At 39.1% G+C, this 23,950-nt stretch overlaps 1 protein-coding gene across 5 annotated transcripts in view; it reads right to left on the reverse strand.

Moving 5' to 3' along the window:
• HTR7 (5-hydroxytryptamine receptor 7) overlaps positions 1-18,310 on the reverse strand; it is a 29,688-nt gene extending 11,378 nt beyond the window's left edge. For 4 of the 5 annotated variants that reach the window (XR_001334123.3, XR_012581113.1, XR_012581114.1 and 1 more), the window contains exon 1: positions 17,327-18,309. Coding sequence is in view for 2 of the 5 variants with exons in the window: in XM_014275733.3 (XP_014131208.1) it covers positions 17,327-17,856 (530 nt within the window). In the remaining 3 variants the exon portion in view is untranslated. Of the gene's footprint in view, positions 1-17,326 lie in introns of all 5 variants that reach the window. The other variant, XM_005481231.4, reaches the window with a different exon arrangement.
• Between the last annotated feature and the right edge of the window lie 5,640 nt (positions 18,311-23,950).

Below are 23,950 nucleotides of genomic sequence, written 5' to 3' on the forward strand. Positions count from 1 at the left end.
CAGATGGGTCTAGTCCTCACACCTTTTGAAATACCCAGAAAAGAACCTGAGGCTTAACAGCTACATTGACTTAAACAATAAAAAGAAATTAGTAACAGGATGGTCCCATTTGTTACCATGTGTCCTGAATCTTTCTTTCCTAGCTCCATTATATGGCTGAAAGATAAAGAGTAAAAGGACTTGCCTGTCACTGTGAGTGAAGTCATAGAGCAATAGAAAACTGTACAGTTAAAAGAATTTAAATAATTTTGAAGATTTCTGCCAATTCAATAATAAATTGAATGCATTTGTACACACATGTAATTCCTCTGTTTCTGGTCTCCACGTACTTTAAAGGCAGATAAGATTACATTCTAGTTAGTAGCCCACATTTATGTCTTGGAATTCACTGTCTTGATCTAACAGATTCCAGAATCAAATTAGATCTTTCACTGTCTGACCATGCTTTTATGAAGCAGATTGGATTGCAATGAAATAAGACTAGAAACATAATACTGGAAATGATATAGATGTGTATTACAGCTATTTCTGCCAGGAACCACAAGATGTTTTGTTATCACTTTCCATTTGATTAGGAGTTGTGCTTAATATGAGGTTCTGTCAGTTCTCCTATTGTTGTATTTTAAGAGGCATAAAACTGCTTTATTCCAAAGACACAGCAATATTTCCTCCTTTGCTGCTCTGTTTCTCTAGCACAGAAGCTTTCTGTCTTCAATATGTATCTCCATGCAGGATGTCTTTGCAAACCCATATCCATAGAATCCCATCCTGTATTTCACCTGCAATAATAACTTACTCTGAAGAATTGTGCTGATCTACTGGTTTATCTTCATTGGCTATGATTCTCTCATCATCTTTCATAATCTTTTTCTATTTGGTTCAGCTCAACATTAAAAAACTCTTCACAAGAACAGGAAAAAAATGCCATTCCTAAAATCTATCCATCTTTGAAAAATATTCTCTCTAGTATAGTAATACATCTAGGTAACTTTTTTCCTTTCCTTCAAATGTAAATGTAACAAGCTGAAACAAATACCAAATCTATTCTTTCTGTTATGGCTGTGTCAAAACACCCAGCAAATACTGTTTTCTTTTCAATTATGTGTTTACACAATGCAAGAGTTGCCTTGTCCCTCAGACTTCCTTTTAAATAAAACAAGGTATACAAACATACAAACTGATCAGGGAAATACTATACCCAACACACACTTCAGTAATTGAGACAGAAATGAAAGAACAGAAACATAGAAAGGCCTGAATGGGGGACATGAGCACTGCAGTGCACAGCTATGGCGCTATAATGTGACAATTACCTCATTAATTATTGTACAAGAGTACTTTACCTTTCTGCAATACAGACTGGCCTCATAATCACATCATGATCACTGTCAGTTTATTTCCTGGGAAGAGGAGGATATTTCAGAGGCAGTAAAACACTTTTCTCCTTAGCAGAAATGCTCAAAATTACTAATTTCCATGCATATATGAAACCCTTCAGAACATGAATTGGGTCACTTTAAAGCCTAAACAAAACATCATGCAATGGTAGAGTGAGACAGCAGAACTAACCAAATCAAAACACTACTCAGTGGAGAGAAAAACACTTTGATTAGTTCTATGTTCTATTTAGTTAAATGTTGCATCTTTCCTATGTTGTGAATTAGCACAGTTTATAAAAGTCTTGGCACTGTGGTCAGTTTCCACATCTTAATTGCTAGAAATCCTAGAAAGCTCTGCTTCATCCTTCTCAGCTGATGGTGAAAAAACAAATACAAAAGATCTTAAATTTATGTTTTGATACCTATTCTTCCAGATGCTTATGCTTCACATTTCATAAAATTTCAATATTATTATAATTGCAATGGTCATGTGTTCATTTTGCTATTTGAAAACATGAGAATGAAACATTTGTTTTGCTTTCAGTAAGGTTAACACTTTACATTATTCCTCTTTTTCTTCTTAATTCCCCTTTTTCTTCTCCCTTCTTACGTTCTTCTTCTTTTTCTTGTTAAGGTTGACACTTCAAATTATTCCCCTTTTTCTTCTTAATTTCTTTCTAATGAAATGTGTTTTCTTAAGTTCTTTTTATAATAGGATGACCTTCATTTCCACTGTTATAGTGGGCACATATTTAATTTATTCTACGTAGTAAATGTTCTGACTTGATTTTTCTTTTTCTCAAAATCATTGTAGGGGGTTATTTTTGATGAATTCAAAAAGTGTAGGCTTTCTTGGCAGTGGGGGAGGATTAAGTCAATCAAAATTAAATAACTTCATTCTAAAGGAATGTAATTTGCATAGTAGAAGGTTGCTTTCTCCTCTCATACATTTTAGTTTCTCTGTGCTTTCCTGGGCTTTCTTCCTTTCATATTGAATAACTTTACAGCTCCATATTTTTCTTAGTTATTTTAGCTCATTTTTCATACTTTTATTTCACTCATTTTTATTTCACCTTCTTGCTCTCTTATTCCTCTTTCTCTGTTAGCTCTGTATTTTTCCCTCTTCATTTTTGCCTACTAATCTTGGACATCCACCCCATGGGTAGGGGGATGCCTTCTGCTCTCTTTCTAAGAAATACACAACACCCATACTGCCAGAATCTGTGTAACATCTTTCCATTCAACTTCTATTACCTTACTTGTAACTCTGAAACCATATTACTCTTTCTTTTCAGACCTTGGCAAATTTCTTTCACCTGCCCTCACCCTTAGCCCTTCGTTCTCACCCTGCATGCCTGTCAAAGCATTTATCACCTGTCACATCTTGTTCTCAGCTCCATGACAAACCAGTTCTTTAGCCTTTCATTTTCCACTGCAAATTATACATTGCTTGGAAAAGTCCCAAAATGCAGTTCCTGGTGTTTACCTTGCAGCACTGCCTGAATGCTAGATAATATGTATTTCCTACCCAATATTTTGCAATTACTCTTGTAAATAGTCTAAATTATAGACTAAATGCTTTTATTAACTCTCTTTGAAGAAAATTGTACCTGTGTATTTTTCCTTTTCTTCCATCACCAGTGACATTAATGTAGGAGATATAAGGAAGGAGGTGGATTTCAGCCTGTTTAATCCTTCACCAGCCTCCTAGAAACCAGATACATTTGAAAACTGGAAAGGTTTTGGACACAAATTATTAAGAATTAAGTTCCATTCTGTAATGGAAGACTTACTATTTTTATATGTTTTAAAAAAGTCTGAACTCCAGCTTTGTGGGTTTCATCATCACTTGTTTCCTGTATACAAGTGTGGTTTGCTTGCTGAGTGCAACAGGATTAATTATATACAGAGCTCAAAAGGGCTTTTCACCCCACTTCTTGATAGATAATCTGTAACACTTCAAAAGCTCTGCAAATCCAGGCAAGTCACACAATGGAAGAATCATTTTTCTTTACACTGGTCAACAATGTGGAAGGATGAGGGAAAATAAATAATTTCATGCTTCTCTGAAAGAAAATGCGTGACTGTGTCAGGGACATACTACTCACTTCTGCCTTTTCACACACACACACCCTCCCAGATCTGCAAGCTCCTTTATTTAACACAGATATATTTATTTTTGTGGAAGAAGTGAGAAGAGAGTCAAAATGTTTTTGGGTTTTTTTTCTTTTTTTTCCTAAGTAAGAAGTTACATTAATCAAAACATAGAATTAAATATGATTTACAATACATACTAGTAACATTTTAGGAATATTCCCTAGAGAAAGACTTCTCAGGCTTTTTAAGAAATACCTAATTTACTGAAAATTTCTTTATGAAATTCATCATAGTTATACACACAAGCTGCTTCACCAGTGCAGAAGCTTGTGAATGTATCATTCAGAGTTGTTTAGTCATTTTATCAGAGAAAAAGGAAATATCTTCAAAGATGGCAGGTTTTTGCTTCAATATCTTCAATAAGGGAATATCTTCAATAAGGGGATTTATATCAGAAAACACTATTTCTATCATAATTCACATTTCAACTTATTCCACATAAAGAGACCCTCTTTATTATCCCAAAATATTGTAGACCCATAGAAACAAATGCAGCACATTTGTATCATGTCAACTTTCATACCTGAGTATCTAATTACATGGGGATTTTACATTCATTTTTATCTTTATGTGTATGATGCAGTATTTAATTTTATTAAGCTATCACAACATTCCTGGCTTCTTTGTGAGAGGACAGAGAAGATATTTAACCTTCTGATACTATCTGGGAGACTAAGATAGGAAAAACTCTTTTCTAGAAAAAGAATTAAAGAGGAATAGCATTGTTTATTTCTGTCTGGTTGTGATGCAATGTTCATTAGCAATTGAACAGACAGGAAAATAGGTTGGAAAAAGCTAGGAAAGAGGTTTTATCTCATATGGCCTTTTGTATGCTAGAGGAGAACTGGGTAACTCTGAAAAGGGAAAATGAATCCGAGTAAATGATGTGGCATGGCTGCAGGGAGGTGGTGCTGTCAGTGAGCTTGAGGAGCAGAGAGAATGCGAAAGCTGCTGGGGAAGGATGAGACTTGACTTGAAATTCGTTTAATAGTGTTACAGAGGACTTAAAGATCCCTTTAAAGATCTGGTTTCTTTAAGCACCAGCTCAGACGAAATCCCTGCTTTTTTCAACAGAGGCAGCTTCTGAACAAACAAAAACAAAAATGGAACAGAATATGTTTTGCAGATAGGAACAGGAAAATCCTCATTTTCCTTTTGTGCTCTCCCCATCTCAATCCTTTTGTCCCTCACACCCAGGGGAATTGTCAGAGAATGTGTGGAGGCTCAATTTCAGAGCTATGAAAACTGTCTTTTGTTTTTTAATCAATGACTACCATAAAGCAGAAATGGCTAAGGTGATTTTCTCCAACTTCACTACATGAGTCACACTTGGATTGATACTAAACATCAGCTTAAAAGGAATTATTTTGAAAGTTATAGCAGTGTTTCAAAATGAAAGCCTCCCACAACTTTAACTAGAAAATCATGACTGATGTCTTCAGTACAATTAAATTAAACATTTCAGAAATTTCCATCCTATAAGTGATGAATGAAATGAACAACCACAGCCCACTGAAGTGCTAATACCACTATATTAAAACAAAGTATCCTCAGGGAATAGCTATTTCAGTGTGCTGATATTACGTCCCTTCTCTTCCTTCCTTGAATACAAACAGTTTAAACATAATACCTCCAGATAAAGCACTTAAGGAACAACCCCCTCTAGAATACTTTTTCCCTCCTCCCCCTTCTTTCTTTTCCTCCCTCTGAAGAGACAGGAAAGACCAAGTCCAAATTCTCCTCTCTGCTTCTTCGTGACAGTAATTCTGCAAGAGCCCTGAGGAACACTTGTCCAGTCATTATGGGTGAATCTCATGCAGATCCAACCTACTTGGGCAGTTTTGGCTTTGTCCATAGTTGTATCAGCCTGAAGGCAGTTCTGATTTTTTTTTTTTTTAAACCACACAAAAGTTTTGCTGTGTTCCACTGGATCAGGTATGTGAAAATTTTAAATGTTGACCTCAAGCTTTACTTGCTTGCCCAAGCTTGGCCAGACAAAAAATAAACTATATCAATAAACTGTTTTAGATACACAGGAAAATCCAAATCCAAAGCAGGTTTAATTAAGAATATTCTTTCAAAAACTTTGGGATATATGAAGCATCTTGTATAGTGTTTATCTGGCTGTTTTGAAAGATGCACACTGGAGTTGTTTCCCCAAAAGTTGGAAAATCATTTCTCTCTTCCTAGTATGAATAAATCTTGACACAGGAAAAATCATATCCAGGTTTGGAACAGAAGCTGTAAGCTAGGAGAGCACAGCATGAGGGGAAGTTATCAAGGAAGGAAGGCAGGAGGTGAGATCAAATTGTGAGTCTACAATTCAAGAACCTTTTAGAAAACTGCTGCTCACAGTCCTTTCCAGCAGACACTCTTGGCTCAGTGACTTATCATTAATATGGTGATTCTTCCCCTGTAACTTATATAAACAGTGATTTTGTGTAATGTCTTGATATTTTAGCAGTGTATTTTCTACTCAGTATGTGGTACAGAATGAGGTTATCATCTTATCATCTTTCATGCCAACAAATGTAAGGTTTATTGTAGCTACCACACTTCTCAACAGTATGTCATTTATTTCCTTAGCACTCATTTTAATAACATATTCACTTACAGCATGCTTAAACACCCAGGCTCGAGTTCTCCCTTCTCATGGAATTCTCCTGCCTGCTGTCATTTTCCTCACAAAATATCTCATTAAGTAATATTTTGGAATTTAGTATCCATAAATAAACTGGTCAGGTCGAGCTCTCCTATATAAATGGGAAAATGTTCAGGAATTTAATATTATTTTATGAATATTTCTTCCCTTTGCAGTCATTCAGAATCCCTAAATACAGAGCCCCAGGTGCCCTTTAACTGAAGGAGAAGGTTAAAGGAGAGAAAGATGTAGTGATGAGAAGTAACTGCAGCAAAACCCAAACTGCAGTCAGTAAATCTGTATGTCCAGCCTTTCCCAACCGCAGTATTTAGTAGCTCATTTGTCATAACACTTATCCACTTTTGCCAGTAGCCTTTGCAATGAAGAAAGCAATGGCCAAGTGGACACTATTTCATTCTAGCTGACAAATCCTCACTCTAATGACCTTTGAATCTCCTGGATCTTGCTCAGACCTGCCAGGCTGTGCTTCCACATTTTTTTTCATCTTGCACCAGTAACATTTAATCCAACTCCAGGAGTCCATACTCCCATCTAAGGTGTCACCAGGCCTACCTTTGTAAAGGCAGCTGCAAGCAAGCTTAGAGACCACTGGACAGGAAAGCTGGGGAAAGATGAGCCAGGGCAGTGTGTCCTCTCTGTCTACATGAACACAGGCCTGCCTATGACAAATCTCCACTACCCTGTATTCTTTTTATCAACAACATCCTTCATACTTTTCTCTCTTTTTAAAATCATGCAAAATCTGCAACACTAAATATTTTTAAAATATAGAACCCATTTCAACACAAACTGCTACCACCAACTTCACAGGCATAAAAATATAATACATCCAACCGTATTTTGTACAAAATGAAGCTCTTGCTTTTTTCTTGTCAAGAAATGAGTTGCTGGCTCTCTTCCTCTGGGCTTTCTATCTAGAATGACATAATTTGAGGACAGATTCAGCTATTGCTTTTTCACAAATACCCATTTTTCCAGCTCAATACGTGGTCACAATACTTCACATTGTGTCACAATACCTTGCTAACACCATTTTGTGTTACTCAAAATTTAGAATTACACATTTATGCTAAAACAGAAATACAGCTGATGATAGATATCTCCTCCTCCAAAACCTTTAAAGATAGCAGTATCTAAAGATCACAGAACTCTCTTTTATATTCATTTTACAGATGCTACACCACACAAGTGGGATCAGCAGAAAGCAGCCCTCCTTCCCACCTCTCAGTGAGTATATCTTTCTTTTGCTTTTTTTTTCCTCAGCAACAAGTTGGCAACTCTAGGCTTCTTCTGAGATATGGTGGCATCAAATCTGTGTGGGTAAAAAGTAAAATACCTAAGGTTTATTTCTGTGACTACAGTTTCCAATGATAACAACTTCATTACCAGGCAGAAAACCTCAAATAATGATTTGAATTTAGGAGCAAGACGTTGATATCAGTGTGGGCTGAATCACCACAGCTGGACATCTCAGGTAGCTCACTGCAAGCAAGCTGCAGGTGCTTGAGAAATTTTGAAAGGTCCTCCCTTTATTTCAACAGTAGCAGTGCAGAAGCTTTGTGTTAAATTACAGGTTTTGGAAATGTTAAGATCTTTCTTGTGTTGTTTAATTCATAGACAAATGGGCCACAATGCTATTTCGTTTTCTGTTATTTTTTAAAAAATAATATTGTGTTCTGTTAATGACCATATTAATTTTGCAACAATAGTTTTTTCATATGGGACAATGCACTCTTGAGACACAACAATCACTATTGTTGCTAAAAGTGCTTGTGATAAGAAGTGGATCTTCAAATTCAGATATTTAGAGTAAAAAGGAAACTGCAGTACATAACAATTCAAAAGTTAAGTCTTTTGAGCCAAAGCTATACCACTTTTAGCATCAAAACATCTTATTAGACTATTAGAGGAAAGCTTTGCATCTTTTCAGCAGCTCTTTTGGGTCATGGGTATAAATATTTCCAAGTAATTTATGGCCAGACAAGAAATTCTTTGTTCAGGGGTTTAATATTTCAACTGTTTGCTAAATGTCCACTTCTATAAAAAATAAACAAAATGTAATAACCCACAGGGAGAACTGCTTACAGAAAATTATTCTGGCAAATTGTACTGTATATCTGGAATATTTCATGACAATCACAACATCTTTTCATGGCTTACATTCAAGATGACAGGTTGTAAATTCTGCAATAAGTTTAGATAATAGCATATTCCTCTGTTATCTGTACTTATGCCTTCCATTTTTACCTTCTCATATTTACATTGATTGACAATTTCTGAATGAACATCTGTTATCAGAGTAAATCTTCCAGGGCACTATTCTTTACTTTGATTTCAAAATTCCTGTATTTTCTCACATGGGAACAGTCCTCTAGTGAACAGATGCTCCTGCCATAGACTTGGAATTTTTGCAGTTACCTTTTGTGCCCCTCTCTAGAGATCTGCAAACCATATGTTGAAATACGTTGTCCCCAGTCTCCAACACATCTCCTGAAAAGCAAACAGTTTATAAATAAGGTACTTAAAGCTCCTTATTGGTGGCCCAATTTCCCTTGCAGCAGCAATAGGCCATATTTCTGATCACAGATACTTGTACGGTTGACAAGAAATTATTATTTGAATGCCACCAAAGGTGTCAGTATTATTCAGTGACAGGGAAGGTGGCACAGCTCCATGCCAGGTTCTTGGGAAGAGATCTCATGATGTGTTTGCCTGGATCTCCAACTACAATCTCTTCCTAAAAGACTGGAGAGTTTTCAACGAAAAATTCAAAAGTAAAAGGTTTGTACAGAGTCTGCCTCAGAAATAGTGTTCTTGCAGGCAAGCCTTTGCTGCCAGTTCTGATTTTACCCAGCCTGGTGAATGTCTGAGATACAACAAGTTCTGTCCATTCTCCCTTGGTCCCTGACCCGTTTTTCCACCACTTTTAATATGTGGCAAGCTTCTGCTTGCCCTTAACCTGCCACATTCTGCAGGACAAGTAATTTCCAGTGTGAGAATAATGTTACCTTTCATATGGGTCTACCTGCACTTCCCACAATGTCCTTAAGAGACATAAGAACTGTGCACAAAAATGGATTTTTGTCAGATTAAAGACTTTCCTTGTGGCTATACTTTAAACTTCTACAAACTAAAAAACCTGGGTTTAGTGTTTAACTGTACCAAAATCCCACCCTTTTCCTTGATATATCTCAGGAAAAAACTCTGCTGCCAATTTTCTCTTCAAGACACAATGTACCTCTAAGAATAGACTTCACCCCAGTTTTCCTTAACTTAAAAAAGTTATTTTTGTAATATCCCTCTTGGCTTTGTGTTTTGGTTTGGTTTTTAAACAGTTATGACAATTAGCAGTGAAACAGCAGTCAGTGATGAAATAAACCCCCTTCAGGGGTGTCTTGTGCTAGCTGCCATTTGATAGCAAAGGCCATGATAGACAGAAAGAATATTGCTCAGTTCTGATTTGATTTCCGTGCACATCTCTGTTCTGCACTACTAGAGAATTCATTCTTGTCTGTGCACTACCCAAAAGCCATGTTTATTGTTAGAAGTGAGTCACCACCAGATTTGCATACATGCTAATATGTACAGAACCACACAGATGTAGCAGATAATCTAGATTTCTACACAAAGCCTTGAATAAACTGCAAGGTACAAAAAGAAAAATCAGTGACGCTCACTCTCTAATTTTGCTCTATTCAAACAGAATAAAAACAAATTTTCACTATGACATATTTAATCCTGGGATGTTTGAAAATGAAAATTTGCAGTAAGAGATTGTTTAAAAAGAATTCAGCTGGTTTTTGCCTCTTTTCAGTACATATAGGAATATAGATATGTATTATTCAAACCTTCAGAAATAGTTAGCTATCCAGTACAACAAGAAAAACTAAAACTTGTAAGCTTTCCAGGTGAAATAAGTTATCCTCACCTTACAGACAGCAGTGACCATTAGAACAGAACTGCAGTGATCACTGTTTCGTGGTACTTGTGCTTTGGGCATGCAGAAAGCAGAACCTGTGATTTTGCTCCCCAGTCTTTCTTCTGACAGCTGCACCTCAGCAGACTCAGCTATTTGTCAACCTCTTTATTTTCATACAAGAACTACAGTGGCCAGCTTTCTTCAGACTTTCTGGTCCACAGAGAAAGGACCAGATCTGTGTGTTATATATTGAGAGGAAAAAAAAAAAGAGGTGTTTGTAGCTGACAGACAGTGCCATATGTACTTATCAACTGCAGATGAAGCAAGTTTCAAAATTTGCCACAAATATTTCCAATTAAATATTTCAAACTCAACAACAATATCAAATATAATACTGTGTTTCACTAAAAGGAATAAGATACGTTATATAATTTTCAGGGTGTTTTAGAAATAATTTCCAGAGAATATTAATTCAGGAAAGTGAAAATATTCCTTGAATAATTTCTGTTCTTCTAGACTCTTATGTAGCATGCTACTACTGATATAGTAATCTTGTACAAAACTACAAAAGCTTTGATGTTTCATTCTATGATACTCATCCAGTTCAAGAAAAACACTAGGAAAATGTATTTTGATACTAATGTAATCAGGTTATACTAAACATCATGCCAGTATGATAGGCACGAGCTTTTTTTTATTATATTTGGATATATTTTGAAAGTTCCCTTAGAACTGCATTTTTGCTGTGAATCTTGAATCAAATCCAACCTTATTCACAGAAACTATTATTTTTGTTACCTTGATAGGAAAGAAATTACTTTTTAAATGTCTGTAGAGTGCCCTGCTTGGCAAAAATGTGAATTAATGTTCCCTTACCTCTGACTTATCAGGCTCCTTTGAAATGTCTGGATGAACCCCCAAGAATTAGAGACCCCAAAATCACTTCTGAAAACTCATCCAGCCTTAAACCCTGGTAGGAGCAAACAGAAGATAGTTTCAAATGTGGGGGGGAAATGCAACATCCAGTTTCAAGAAAAGGCATTCAGGTAAATGTGGTTTAATCTCAAATCTCCTGCTACTCACTGAACTAGAAGTGCCCATTCACACCCCTTGAAAAATCACCGGCTGCAGTCCCCTCTGCACTGCCACCCCTGGGTTACCTTGCATCTCCACACTTTGGGACTCCCTTGCAGTAACACTGCTAAAATGCATCCAGTATAGAACAGCAAGAGAATAACCAATCTACAGATTTTTCTTCTATAGCATCTTTCAGCTTCTCAAACTTTGTCAGCCTCTACTGTGCAGACACAAGACAACCCAGGAAATTTCAGATCTTATGCCTTTTTTCCTCTGCAAAAGGACAAAACTTCCATTTGTTTTGATGTTAAAACTTTTTTCCTGTGTCAAGTTTTCACAAAACAGTCCATCTGCTTTACAAAATATCTTTTATTTGCTAATTCCCACCTGCTTATTGTGCATCTGGCAGTGTGCTCATGAAGCTTAATTTCTCAGCAAACACATAACAAAACAAGACCTGTGGCTAAAATCTGGTTACTCTATGAGTAACTGCATCTCTTTCCTGTGCCTGTGACACAGGAAACAATACCCAAGGATGTCACTGAAAGGTGCCTAAAGAAATGGGATCATGGTAATGCAACAAAATCCCCCAGATTAATTTATGCTTTTGGAGTGGGTTCTCAGTGACAAATAAACATTGCACTGCCTTATAGTGCTTAATGCATCCAACTTCCAACTGAACTTCTTCATCTCTGAATTTTGGACCAAAAATTAATATTGTATGTTTTTTTTACACATAAATAATGAAATGGAGATTGCATAAGTGTTCAGCAATAAATTCTCTGCAGAAAAGAAACTACATCAGCTTAAGGAACATTCTTTAAACAGACTGCATTAGAAAAACTATATGGAAAGGAGTAAAACCAAATCTGTTCTTTTTCACTTTAGTTTAGTTTATCAATGCTGTGTCTTTCATAAGCTAGACAAGTTATTTATAGACTCAAAAAGAGTACTGTTGTTTATCAGGCTAAACAATGAAAAAAAATGGCTCTTGTGAGGATGGCTGTTGTTAGCAATTAGCTGCCCTAATGATCTCAAAACCTTCTTCTGCAAAACTTTAACTGCAATAACTTCATCACACACTTTTCCTATAGTTCCATTTAGATTTTTCCTCATTTCTCAGTCATTTCTGTGTGAATATAAATATATTTAACAAAAATCTCATGCGTGGCACTACTGGTGGCTGTCTATGCTTATTTTAGATCCAAAATATATTACAGGCAGGATTTTTTCATAGCTATTTCTGCATATATATTCTATATGGATTTTGTGAATGATCTGAGCCAGGCTGGCAGAACAGACTGCTGCCTTTTCCACCCGTGGCACTGAGACAGAAAAAGTGTTCATACCAAATAGGAAGCTACACAGGATTACTGGCTACCATTAGGTTTATCAAATTGCTAACGGTTTTCAGGTCATATTATCAGCTTGGGATGTAGGTAGAATTTAGATATCTGGATTCTATTGAAAGTGCCTAAATCTTTACTTAAATTTTGTTCCAAATTCTTCCTTTGAGGAAATTTGAGGTCTGCACAATTCTTAGACATGGGATGAGGACTCAAGAAGCCAGTGAACTTTTGGGACTGACACATTCTAAGGAGAAGCATAAGTACTCATACTTGGAGTGTGGCAACACAGGCAGGGAGAGAGAGCTGATCCCTGTGTATAAAAATCTCAGGACCAACAAAAAGGCCCACTTATTTGCATAGAAATTCTAAATCCTCATCAATTTAATGGAAGCCTGGTGTACTCGTGAATTGTTGGCCAAGATACAGACTGGAAAAGTTCCCAAGAAGTGTTTCATTACTTGTGTGGGTGTGGGGAAAGTGTTATAATTCTTCAACGATATCTGAGTAGTTATGTTTCTTTATCACTTTCTAAGCCAAAGAACTATTTTTAAATTGAATTAAAAATTGCTACTTATGCAGTTATCTTGTGGATACTCTCCAAAACAGCATTTCTGTAGCTATCTTGGGTCAGAACAGCATGATGAATCAGCATGAAAACACCACCAGTTCAAATACAATTAATTCCCTTTATTTTTCATTCCCCACTAAGATGTGGTTTGTATCCATCCCTCATAATTCACTCATGTTTTCTCACTCTTAAAGGTAAAGAATGTAAAGGAATTGTGATGTGATATAATCTATTTAATTCAGAACCAGAAAAGTGGAGCCTTAAGAGCACAAGAAAAAAATATCCCAACACACCAATAGGAAATTCTTAAAGAAGAATTCAATTCTGTTCAATTATCCCACAAAAGCCTCTGTAGCTCCTACTACATAGCTAATACTGATATCACAGAGGGAGAGAATAGCAAAGGTTGGCTATTATTGGCTAGTATTGGCTGAGTATCAAGTTGTCTTGCCTGTTTAATCCTTTAAAAATTTGAAAAGGCAGGAAATACTCTTGTCTCTCCATCATATCTGTTTTAGTTCTGACAGACCTGCCTGTAAGCAGATAGCCTTCCTCCACAGTGAGGGCTTAAATACGATAGAGATACCTAAAATACATGTTCATCTCATGTCCCCCTGACAAAGGTCTGTGAAGGTTTTTATGTTGTGGAACAAAAGGGAAGATATGATCTGAAGAAAAGCACAATAGTCCAAATCTCTGCAAATTCAGATCTTTGTGGTAATCAAACAACCTTTCCAACCCGGCTGTTTCCTTGTGCACCCTGTGCAAGGTTAGATATCCCCAAACCAGCACACTAACATCTACTTTGCACCCTTATAGTTTGCACAGCTTAGAATGGAAGCAACTTACAACATACAAGTGCTTGGTGTGTCTCACTAGGAAAAAAATGCAAGTTTTTCCAACAGAATGAAACCAGCCCATTTGTATACCCTATGCTAATATGCTTCTTTCAGGATCTGATATATTCAGCTAAAAACCACATCCACCACTAAGGGCTGTGCAGCAAAATCTCTCTGTGAGCAATAGCCTGCCAGCTGCTGGCATTTCAGGGCTCTCAGTGGCATAAGCTGAGTAGCACATATTTGTGCAAGGGAAACAAATCAAAAAACCTTTTCAATTTACTCATTTTATCCTTCTTGGTAGCTCCTCAATGCCTCTGCTTTACTAACTAAATTGTTTGTTTAATAAAAGGTATTATTTCTTTTTACAAACCCTGCCTAACAGTTTGTAACAAATTTGGTTCTTTAAGATTAATTCAATAGTATTAGTCTTTCAACTATATACCTGATTCTCATACCTGCTTCAGGAAGAATCTAGAGATTTAACAAATTTTAAAATAATCAATTTATTTGTTCTCTCTGCACTGCTTACAACAGCCTCATCTTTTACTTCAGGAGAGATGTTACTGGATCACAACAAAAGTTTCCTATAGTGCCCTAAAGAGACAGGTCATAGCACAATTCTTAATTACATTTCAAAAATGTTTCCTTGTCCTGTCTTAGCCCTATTTTCTAAAGAAATGTCTCCCACGTACCCTCAGGATTTTCAAGTTTTAAGTACCTCGAAATGCCTCTGAGGATAGTGACCAGCTTGAAAGACAGTGAATTTCATTCACATTCTCTGCTTCTGCAATTTCTGATTGAAATGTCCTGGTCCTGTATTTGTATAAGTTGCCCTGAAATAGTAAGACTAGTAAGGGAGGTATCATTGCTAATCTTCTCCTTCTACATAATAAAACATGGAAGTGATTTCACCAAAGCCTTGGAAAAATGGACCTTGTGAAAATGGTCTCTCATGCACTGTATACATTATGATTTGCAGCTCCTGCAGCACAAACAAAACTTAAACTGGATGTATGTGTTCTCAGAGAGAAATTTTCCTCAGTGATCATTCAAGGATTTCCTAATTACACACATGTAAGAACAAATGCCAATATGACAGCACCATCACCATCAAAGCTATACTGGCAACATTTCATCATTCACATTTGATTCTCATGCTGCCTCCCTGCTTTGCATATTTTGTAGATATGCACTATTCAAAGATTTTTTAATATCCAAAACTAATATTTGGTGGGCTTAGCAGTATTACAGCAGTGTAAGACTAATTACTTTTAAATAGGATTACAAATCATGGAGATTTTTTTAATTCTTTATTGCCAAGTAGTAGAGACATTTTGTTAATGAATTGCTGGCTTGTCTCCTTTTATTTATGATACCCACTATCTCAACTATATAATGGATTTGGGTGGCAGAGGTTAAGCATCATAAGTCACAGAATTTTAATTTCAAGTCGGTAGTAGACAACAGTATACTGAATTATGAAGAGATGGTGTTCAATAAACATTCAGTGAAAGAAGTGAGAACACAAAAACAAGAGAATCATTCTAATTTAAATCAGCACTAGCTGGTGAAAATCAGCCATTTACAAGAGGTTATGTTCTTTCTCAATACAAAGATATATCTCTTGTTAGTATTTTAGGGTGAGAGGGGAGTGGAGGGAGAACTGAGAACAATAAGAGATGCAGCCATCAGTGTCACCAGTTCAGTCAAAGCCCCTGTTCAGCACACAGCAGTGACCTCAAATGTTAAACTAAGAAATAGAAAAGAGCAAGAGCCCAGTGCTACGGTGTGAATCATCACACATCCTTAAGAAAGCTTAATTATGTCAACTTGTTTTCAAAAGGTTGGTAGAAATGGAGATGGAGAGCTCAGAGATGGACATAAGAACTATCAAAGAACAGATATTTAATGGAGAGAGAGTGCAAAAATGAAATCACTTATCTTACAAATAGAATAGAAAAGCAGAGAATAACACTGGGAAGGTAGATAAGCCTATTCATATCCTTTTGCAATACAGGAATTAAGTTTAAAAATCAAGTTAGATAAATTAAAATTAAGCAAGTGTCAATGTAACAGCAATTAAAAAAATCAAACCAACACCAAGAACACAGATCGTTTCATACTGTCAAAATCTGTATGTGGATTTCATTGCTACAAGATGCTTTGCAGCATTCAGCTAACTGCTGGCCAATATTGAAGTCACAAAATAAAAAGTACTAGAACAGAGGATGCTTGTACAGAAATTAAAGTTCTGAAATTAACACAAACTGTGATGCTCCCTGATACGAAACAACCTCCATGTACTGTAGGAACTGCTTTTGAAAGATTGTTGCTTTGCAGAAACCTAATGTAGAGCTTTTCTTAAAACTTTCTGAAGTAAACAGTCAAGGCTGCTGCTGGCTATCAGAGTTGGTAAACTACTTCTAAAATCCAGTTACGAGGTTTTTCAATTTAGCCAATTGGGTGAACTTTTAATGAAAAATTACCTTCTAGCTGTTAAAATTCTTGGCGTAGAATTTAGGCTGTGGAAAAGGGAAGCTACAGGCTGCAACTTACTTTAGAATAGAACCTACATGGAAAAAAGGAATCTGTCAACCTTCCTCTGTAGAGGACTGGCACAGGCAAATGTGGGCTCTTTGGTATGGTTTTTACATCAGAACCGAACACCTAAGATATTCTTCTCCAGTGTGTACGCACCTCCTTGTTGCCCCAGTCACTGTATCTTTTGGAAGAAGCTAAATGCCAACTAGCATAATTGGGTTTTAGGACAGCAGGTGCAAATTTTTAAAAAGCAAACGTTTGAAAGTAAATTTTCCTTCAAACAAAACATTATTTGTCAGAAATGAAATTGACCTATTCTGGGACTGTCCTAGAATAAAGATAAAACCTTAGGAAGCTATAATTACTGCACCTTCTCTGGTCTGGTAAAACTCTGCTGAACCCAGGGATGTTGCACTGTCACTTTGAAAAAATCAGCTCAAATCTACCTGTGGTATAAAGCAGTTTAAAGACATATGTTCCAAATATTAAAGCAGCTGGAAATGCCCTGTTTACTTGCACAGAGCCGTGGTAAACGGTGACAGTTTAGGTCCGGCTTTGCTTTGACACCCTGGCTCCCGAGTGGCAGCAAGGAGTTACCCAGAGGGACAACCAGGCACCCGGGCAGCAGCTCACCCTGCTCCGGCGGGCTCCTTCGAACAGAGGGGCTGCGGGCCGGCACTCGCCTCGCTCCCTGCTCCGAGCACGGCTCATTTCCAGGGACCCGGAGGAGGCAGGAGAGCGCCGGTGGCACCGCTCAGTGCGGGTGCCCCGCGCCGGGCTGCGGGCAGCGGCGGGAGGCCGGGGCAGGGCTCGGGGCGCCGGGCTCTCTCACCTGTCGATACTTATCACACAGAGGGTCATGATGGAGGCCGTGCAGCACATGACATCCATGGCGATGAAGACGTTGCAGAAGAGGCGCCCGAAGATCCACTCCCCGCCGATAAGGTCTGTGACGCTGACGAAGGGCATGACGGCCAGGGCCACCGAGAGATCGGCCAGGGCCAGCGAGACGATGAGATAGTTGGAGGGCTGCCGCAGCTTCTTCACGAAGCACACGGAGATCACCACCAGGCAGTTGCCGGCGATGGTCAGCAGGGTGATGAGGCAGAGCACGGCCCCGATGAGAACTTTCTCGGCGCTGCCGTAGCTGAGGATCTGCTCCCCGCACTGGGAGTCGTTGGCGGGGAGGGGGCTCGCCGTGGGCAGCGCCGACGGGGGGGGCGACGGGCCGAGCTTGGCCAGGCTGCGCGGGGGCCAGGAGCCGGCGATCATCCTGCCGCCGCCCAGCGCCCGCGGCTCCTCCAGCGCCAGCGGCCGCAGCGGGTTACCGGAGAGGTGGCTGCCGTTGAGGGCGAGCACCATGCTGCCGTGAGCAGCCCATGGAGCCTCGCCGCCCGCTCTCCGGCTGGCCCCGGCTCCGGGATGCTCGGGCTCCTCCTCGGGCGCCCGGCGCCGCCCGCCCCCTCGCAGCCGGCCGAGCGGCCCGCGGGGGCCCAGCCCGCAACTTCCCCCGGGGCAGCCGCGCTCGCCCGCCCGCCGCGCATCCCGGGCGGGCACGGCGCTATCGCCCCCAGCCCGCGGGCACCGGGGCGGGCGGGGGCGGCGGCCGCTCCCTCCCACCCGCGCCCAGCGCCCGCTCCCGCCCGCGGCTGCTTCCCGAAGGCGACAGGCTCCGGGATGGGAACCGCTCCGCCTCCCTCTCCCTCCTGCCCTCTGAGCTGCCGGTGGCGGTGCGCCCCTTCCCCGCAATCCGGGAGCCGGTTCCTCCTGCCGCTTCTCCTTCGCGGCCGCCCCAAGCCAGGGGCGCTCTGGGATCCCCCAGTATCTGTGTATCTGTATATATGTGTTATATGAACACAGGTTTCACCCGGGAAACTGCGGGATGGTGGCCCGTCCGGAGCGGGGTCGGAGCCTCTCGGTTTGCCGGCTCCGGCACAGCCCTGTGGCACGTCCCATGTATGTAAGCATTTCTCTGTGTATCCAAGCTTGCAGATTCTTCTTCATAATAAGTTGTTCTGAGTACCATCACCTGTAGTTTTTCTTTTATTAGTATTTTGATACTCTGGTTTTGAATTTACTCAGTGCTCCATGTGTAATTCCTTCTGTAAAGCTAAAACCAACAAACTCCTATTGCTTGAATTACCTGCTTTTCTTGTAGGTTCCCTGGACTCTTAGATACAAGCCAATTTCTGGGGCTCACTAGCTTTCTCAATTCATTAAGTCCTATTCTTGCCTCAGAGTGGGGTGAAAATTAACTGTTTGCATTGTGAGCTACACATGGGATGCCAGCAGAAGATCACACCCCTTAATATAGTAACATGCCAGACAGTAAGGACTAAAGCCAAGAAAAACACCTGCTCCTGAGTGTCCCTCACATTTTCAACATGGGACAGAAGCCAGGTGAACTAGAGAAGGAGAGGAAATGAAAAGCATTGATCCCAGATGTATCAGTAACTGAGGTTTAAATGAGGGGAGCTCTTGCAACAACACAGAAAGTTTTATTGAAGTATGCATGGGACAGGGAAGAGCTGTGTGGCTCAGTAGTAAGAAAGGCTGCAGGATGCTTGCACATTATACCAACTTTAAAATCTGCTTTGAAGACAAACCTAATAAGTATCCAGTTATTGGAAAAAAAATAAACTCAGCCGACAGTCCTACAGACTAGTGAAACACAAATCCATAGCAACTGAGGCTTCCATACTTGACTCACAGAACACAGACTGAGCACAGGCAGAGCCCCCTGTTGTCAGAAATGCAGGGTTTGGTTGTTCAATTGCTGCTCTTCCCTACCACCCCCACATCCTGATTGACTAAGATAATAAAATAAGCAATGATAAGTTGCTTCTTGGGCAGATCCTTGACCATTACCAAGTTGAAAGCATTTTTCTGTTCAATCAAGTGTTTTGCCACACTGTGTTAGTTGCTTTATTGTGTCCAATCACAACAAAAGCAATGAAAACACGAAATAAAAATCCTTGTTTAACCACCCAAAATGTGTTCATGAACCTTGAGCTTCAGGTGAGTTACCCCACCTGGTAATAAATGAAGTATTTTGTCCTCTTTAGTTAAGCAAAAATTAGGAAGAAAAAGGTCTTTGGAAATTGCAAGGATATATCTAAATTAAAACATTAAGGCAAAACTTGGAGAGAGAATGTTTCCTTATTGGTTGGACATGTTTTTCAAAAATAGTGTCTGAAGCATAGCTAGGGAGTTAGGAACTTAGTAAATTTTGTTCAAAACAGATTCTTATCACAAAAGCTGATAAAATTGTACAGTTTAATACTCCCATTAAAAGCAATTTTTCAGTTGCTTAAAATGTCACTAAGGCAGAACAAATTATAATCTGGTGCTTCCTGCAAATGCGTTAACACAGTTCATTAAATCAGTCATTATTCTTGACAGCTTTTCAATACACTTCTGGGATGTGACTCTCTAAATGTTCTCAGTGGATGATACACAGGATCATTTGGTAGGGTAGGGATCACTCCTACCCATTCCAACCCAAAAGTAGGACTGAACCTTGTCTTTTGTTCTGTATCTTAAATTCCCTTACAGTTCATTCCAAGTTAATCACCTGATTTCTTTCCTTCTCAAAGGCCACAGTACCACTCTTTGAATTTGCTGTTGTGATCTTAACTTTGAAGAAACAAAGCAATTTAAATCAATTTATGTACCATTATAGAAAGGGATTTATGTACTATTGCAGAGATGTGAAAAACCCTGGCAAGACAAAGCAGCTGACACCTCTCTAAAATATGCCCCTTGAAAGCTTTTTACTAGGACACACCTAAAATAACTTCCAGTTTCCCAGGGTGGGCTGAATCTGGTGAGGTGCTTTTTGTGAGGGTTTAGAGGGTTTCACACGGCCAGTTCCTGGAAAAGCATAGAAAATAAATCATTCCATGAGATGACATCTATTCTAGGTACTTAAAATAACAACAAAGGAAAGTAGGACTCCATCTTTTCAAGGGTACATCCCATTTTTGTCTTCAGCGATCCTATCTAAAAATTCTAACACATTGTTCCAGACAGAATACAGAAGTGAAACAAATGTCCAATTAGGTGTCAAGAATAACAAGCTGACATTTGTTCTCTACCCAAGAAATTACTTTTTCACCTTCCATTAGGCTTCAAAAATATAATCAAATCATTTTTCTGGCTGGGCTTAGTAAAATCCTGTCCTTTGAGTAATTTAGGCTCTCTATGCATAAAAGCCTCTTAACATTTACATATACCTCCAATTGTGTGCTAAATCCTTTGTCCCCCATTCTTTCTGCACTTAGTGAAGTTAAACTATTTTGTTAATATTTGATAATGTGCTTCATTTACAAATCTCACCTTTGGTATTTTATTATTGTTATATAGAAAAAATTCAGATTATAAAAAGAAAAAAAATGCAAGAGAAGTTTTTTACTTTGATTTTTTCCCTCTTCCGAAGTACTTAATTTTGTTTAATTTTCTCTGTTTAACTTTTTCTCCTCCTCCAGAAACAGTTCCAATCACATAACATCTTCAGCATTTGTTATTGATACTAAGTGTATATTACAGCAGAGGCCTTTGCTATCAATTCTTTGCTGCCACGTTAGTGAGATAAGGTAAGACAGGTCATTAAGGCTATACAGTTTCCCAAGCACATTTTGATTTATTGGGGCCAGACTATATCTATCAGTGTTTCTGTTGAAAAACCCTGCATTAAATCCTGGATCCTTCATCCCTCCCTGGAGGACTTGATGCTTGCAGAGAGCAGGTCTGTGCAAACTTAGAGGATCCTGACTGAAATGGGTCAAGGAATGCAGTGCAAGAGCTTCAGCAGCAGAGGAGAAAACGCTGACAGCCCAGCATGGTAACACCTTCCCTCACACAGCTGTCTCTAGAAAACAATAGCCCTGCTCATCTTAGCCTAAAAAGTTGAAGGCACTGCTACATTCCCCTTCTTAAGCCATTCAATACTGTACACATGGCAGGAAGGTAACATGAGTATGCAATGCAACAAATAACAATAACAATAACAATAACAATAATCAGATCGGAAACTTTTCTTGTTCTTTTGTTCTTTATTATCCCCTCTTTTGTCCTTCCTTGCCTGAGAGATCTTAGCTCCTTAAACTGTTGTTTTCATTTGTCTGTCATTCCTCTCCTCTCCTCTCCTCTCCTCTCCTCTCCTCTCCTCTCCTCTCCTCTCCTCTCCTCTCCTCTCCTCTCCTCTCCTCTCCTCTCCTCTCCTCTCCTCTCCTCTCCTCTCCTCTCCTCTCCTCCTTTTCTTTTTTTTTCTAGAGGTATTACTGAAATCTTGATTTTAATTCCCAGCATGTACTGTTTAGCAACTAACACTTGTCTAATTTCTAGCAAATTTGTTGCAGCTGCACTTTTCTTTTCTGCCTTTTCTTGTCTTTGTGAAGATAAATCATCATCACGCTGTGGCAGGAAAACAGAGAGGTAACTATTCCCATATTTGGCCATTTCTTACCATTGTCAAATAAATACTTTCATCTGTGCAACTTAAATATGAAATTATGTCTTCCCTTTTTTGAAACCAGCAAATACTAACAACAGCAAGCTGGCATTTGAAAAGAAAATTAACAATTAAGATGACATTTATGCTTAAAATTCTTTATCACTCAAAATGAGAGCTCCCAACTCTGAAAACTCCATCTGTACCTTTACACTGGAGTTTATGGAGGTTATGAGGTTATGATAAAAGTGACTGTGACATTCATGTTACTGAGTTGCTGGGGTCAATAGTACTAAATAAAATCTTAGCACCCAAAAAGGGCCAAATGCAGAACTAACTTTAACAGTTGCTACCATGGGCTGCCCATTGAAAATGTATTAGAAGAATTGTGACAGTTTCTGCATTAGAATTTACAGAAAGGACTGTCTTGAGGTCTAAGTGTACTGAGGAAGAAATGCTCGGAGTGAGGAGATCTGTTTTCACCATGGAGAACTTCAGGGCAGCAATGAAACAAAGCATGTTAGAAGCTTGCAGCTTAACAGTGAGGACCATGAGGAAGCTCTCCCCAGACCACTGGGGCTGGCGTAAATAAAAGCAGTAATAACTAAATAATAACATAGGAAATAATGCTGTGCACTGTTCTGAGTACATGATTCGTGATTCCTGCTGCTAAAAGTGCTTCATACTCGGATTCTTACACCATTACAGCAAATAGAGTTCTGCAGAGATTCTGCATGAAGATCTCTTTAAATGTCCTCCATTTTAAGCTCTTCAAGGAAAGGTTTCTTTTGCTTGCATATTGCCAAACACGAAGGCTGCTTAATCTTCTTTGATATCTCTGAACGCTGCTGCAGTAGGACTGTTCAGAAATAACTGATACATGCTTCTGGATCGCTTTTTACATTCATTAAGACAAATCAAGTTGCATCAAACACTGAGCCAAAGAAAACCTGGAATAATATCTCAAGCTGCTCCATTTTCACACACATCGAAGAAAAACCTTGGCAATACCATTCAGGCTGTGCTCTTGCTTCAAATGGCTGGCAGAGAAGCAGTATTGGCTGATGTGATGTAACAGGCAAGCAACTTACAGATGCAGATGGACTCAAAGAGAGCTTCTTTACTGAAATATCTTGATCTAATATTGTCAAGAAAAATATGCTGCCATAGATGTGGCATGAACAACAATGGTTTACCAGCTGGGGGTTTTTACCCCTTTCAGAGTGATGTGGAACTTTCCTGCCATACAGATGTGGGAGCTGTTTTCTACTGACCCTCAAAACTGCTTCAACTCCTGGTCCAGCATCTGCAACCCACAAGAAGCTTCTCTGCTACCACCATCCCAGGTATTTGTAACTCATCAGGCAGGATGTCCAGAAACACGCCAAGAAGGCGCTGTTGTTTCTCAGCCATACTTTATTAACCAAGTGATCTCTTGGGTAGAAATGAGACCCAGGTCCCCACAAGCCCTGTGTGCACAGCTAGCACAAGCTGCATCAAGATCTGATGTAAGAATATCCTTGTAAGAAGGGATGTTCAGGTTTTGGCAGCAGCCTTGGCCTTGGTTAGAAGCATTTTTGCCATATTAAGAATTCAGGGCTCCAGATATTCCACAGACTTCCCCTGGTGAGCATTTAGCCCAATTTAAAGATAGAAAAGGGGAAGGACCACCTGGTTTGGCCACCTGAAGTTGGACAGGAATTGCAGACCTGCTGTCTTCAGCAGCTGCTCTAAGTCACCAAAAACCACCTATTGAGAATTTCCATTCGTATTTTACATATTGTGTGCTATTTATCAGCGGTAGAACAAGATTAGTACTTTTTGTGGCAGTGCTACACAGTGAACTTCTATCTGATTATCGGTCTGTGAGAATTCCTCTGTCCTCTTCGGTGTCAGGGGTGTCTTTGACATGGCAGCTTGGGGCTTTGTAGGAAAGAGAATAACTGTGAAACCATAAATAGAAAAGATTGGATTTGATGTGTATTGGCAACGTTCAGACAGAGC

Source organism: Zonotrichia albicollis, chromosome 7, assembly GCF_047830755.1.
Source record: "Zonotrichia albicollis isolate bZonAlb1 chromosome 7, bZonAlb1.hap1, whole genome shotgun sequence".
Taxonomy (NCBI): domain Eukaryota; kingdom Metazoa; phylum Chordata; class Aves; order Passeriformes; family Passerellidae; genus Zonotrichia; species Zonotrichia albicollis.